Genomic DNA, 2,191 nt, shown 5'->3' on the forward strand with positions numbered 1-2,191 from the left:
CTGGTTCAATAAAACAATAGATTTCAATTCTACTGAGTTAGTTGCTGACAAGAGTGTGAATTCTATACCTTCTAATGTTGTAACTGCATACTGTGATGCAGATTGGGCTACTTGCCCAATCACTAGGAAATCTGTTTTTGGTTTTCTTGTGAAGATATGAGACTCACTTATTTCATGGAAGTAAAAAAAAAAAACAGTTTGTGGTCTCAAAGAGCTCTGCAGAAGAAGAGTTCTTCTGTAGAGTACAGAAGCTTGGCTTCAACAGTATCAGAAGTAACTTGGATCCTTGGCTTGTTGAAGGAGTTAGGAGTGAATGTGACTCAGCCAGTAACAATTCATAGTGACAGCAAGTCAACAATGCAGATTGCAGTCAATCCAGTGTTTCATGAAAGAACAAAACACATCGAGATTGACTGTCACTTTATTGGGGAGAAAATACAACAAGGCCTTATTACTACTCAATACATCAACACAAATGAGCAGCCTGCTGATATTTTGACAAAAGGACTACCTAGAGTTAGAATGAATATTTGAATTCCAAACTAGGTGTTCTTGATATATTTACACCTAGTTTGAGGGGGAATGTTGAATGATATTAAGTATATAAAGGGCAGAAATGTAATTTCATTATATAAGCTGGAAGTAGTTAAAGTTGTTAATTAGCTACTTAGTTAATTAATTAGTTGAGAGTAGTCGGTTAAGCTGAATAAGATATATATATATATATATATATATATATATATATATATCATCTCATTAGTTGTAATACACAAGTCTTGATACCATTTTCGCTATCAATGCAATATACATCAATTAACTCTCCATTTCATCTCTTCTTCTTCTCCATTATGATATCAATTACTCACAGTTCTTAGCTACTTGTTGTTTGGTGTTAACATTGATTTTGTAATTTGTAGATTACTACAAATTGTTTAGTTTGAGATAATCAGATCTTTTTTGCCAACAATAAGACCTTTCCAAAATGTCAAGATAATGGGAAAAGATCCTTGAAATCTTATCTTGTATTATTGAAAGACAATGAGAAACTACTATTTAGAAACTATTTGTATTCAATTAAATCTATTTATGCAAGTCTGTAATGAAATCGAAAATATTCCATTGGATAAAATCTCCACAATGTGGCAGTGGATTGCTTGTAAATAGTGAGTTCCTTGCTGCAACTCCCCAAAATATTAAAATTTTCCGTTTAGAGTTTGGGATGCATCAGCTCATGAAAATCGTGCATTCACCAGTCTTAGAAAGATTATGTGAACAGCGAAAGTAACTCTATTGTTACCTAAAAGAAAGAAGGGAATCAATATAGGTAAAAAGCCATCTCCAATATATTACTAGCGTACAAAGATAAAGAGACTGTAGATATAATGGCACTGGAAACAAATACAGTAGTGAACTGATAACAGAACAATTACACAAATATTTCTTCTGAAAGGAAGCTGCAGCTAATGACGTACAAAACAAAGCATATGACTAATCGTTCCAAAGAAAGTGTAACGTTCAAGACCACTACTTGTGAGGGAAAGAGGATGACATTCGCCTCAAACTCAAGGCTTTTTGGGTACTTCAGGGATTTCTGATTTTGGCAAAGTTGGAAATTCAGGCTTAGGAATGGCAGGCATCTCGAGTTTGGGCAACTTTGGCAGTTCAGGCATTGGCAATGTTGGCAACTCTGGCTTTGGGATTTCTGGCAATACGGGCTTTGGCAAAGTTGGCAGCTCCGGTTTTGGAATTTCAGGGAATTCAGGCTTAGGCAAAGTTGGGATTTCCGGTAAATGTGGCAATTCGGGCTTAGGAAGCTCAGGCATACTTACTTCAAGAAGATTGCGTGCTTCTACTAGAATTATATAGCTGCTTGTTAAAGATGAAGTCACAATTAATAACAAGAAAAAAGATGGGGTATAGTGATAAGCCATTGTTGAAGGTAATAAATGCTTGATGATTAGTATTTTAGATATGCTTTATGCTTCACTTTGAACAAGTTTATATAGATAAGTGGATGTGGAAAATAGGAATTGAAGAATTAAGGTTTGGTTGTGGTTTGGTAGGAAAAATGTCTGTTAGTTCATCTTCTCAACAATAACCTCCTAATTTAATCTGATAACATCTTTCCTTGTGTAACGTATTCTAGCACATATATTTTTATATAGATATTCCTTACAAGGTCAAAACATAA

At 34.4% G+C, this 2,191-nt stretch overlaps 1 protein-coding gene across 1 annotated transcript; it reads right to left on the reverse strand.

Annotated features, from left to right (window-relative positions):
- Positions 1-1,562: 1,562 nt before the first annotated feature.
- LOC132613299 (protein PELPK1-like) lies at positions 1,563-1,931 on the reverse strand. The gene has a single exon (XM_060327322.1). The coding sequence runs from the start codon at positions 1,929-1,931 to the stop codon at positions 1,563-1,565; it is 369 nt and encodes a 122-aa protein (XP_060183305.1).
- Between the last annotated feature and the right edge of the window lie 260 nt (positions 1,932-2,191).

The sequence above is a fragment of the Lycium barbarum genome, chromosome 10 (assembly GCF_019175385.1).
Source record: "Lycium barbarum isolate Lr01 chromosome 10, ASM1917538v2, whole genome shotgun sequence".
Lineage (NCBI taxonomy): Eukaryota > Viridiplantae > Streptophyta > Magnoliopsida > Solanales > Solanaceae > Lycium > Lycium barbarum.

Bases quoted from the DNA above. Each gene is read 5' to 3' on its own strand.
- LOC132613299 (XM_060327322.1), bottom strand. From the start codon at position 1,931: ATGGCTTATCACTATACCCCATCTTTTTTCTTGTTATTAATTGTGACT.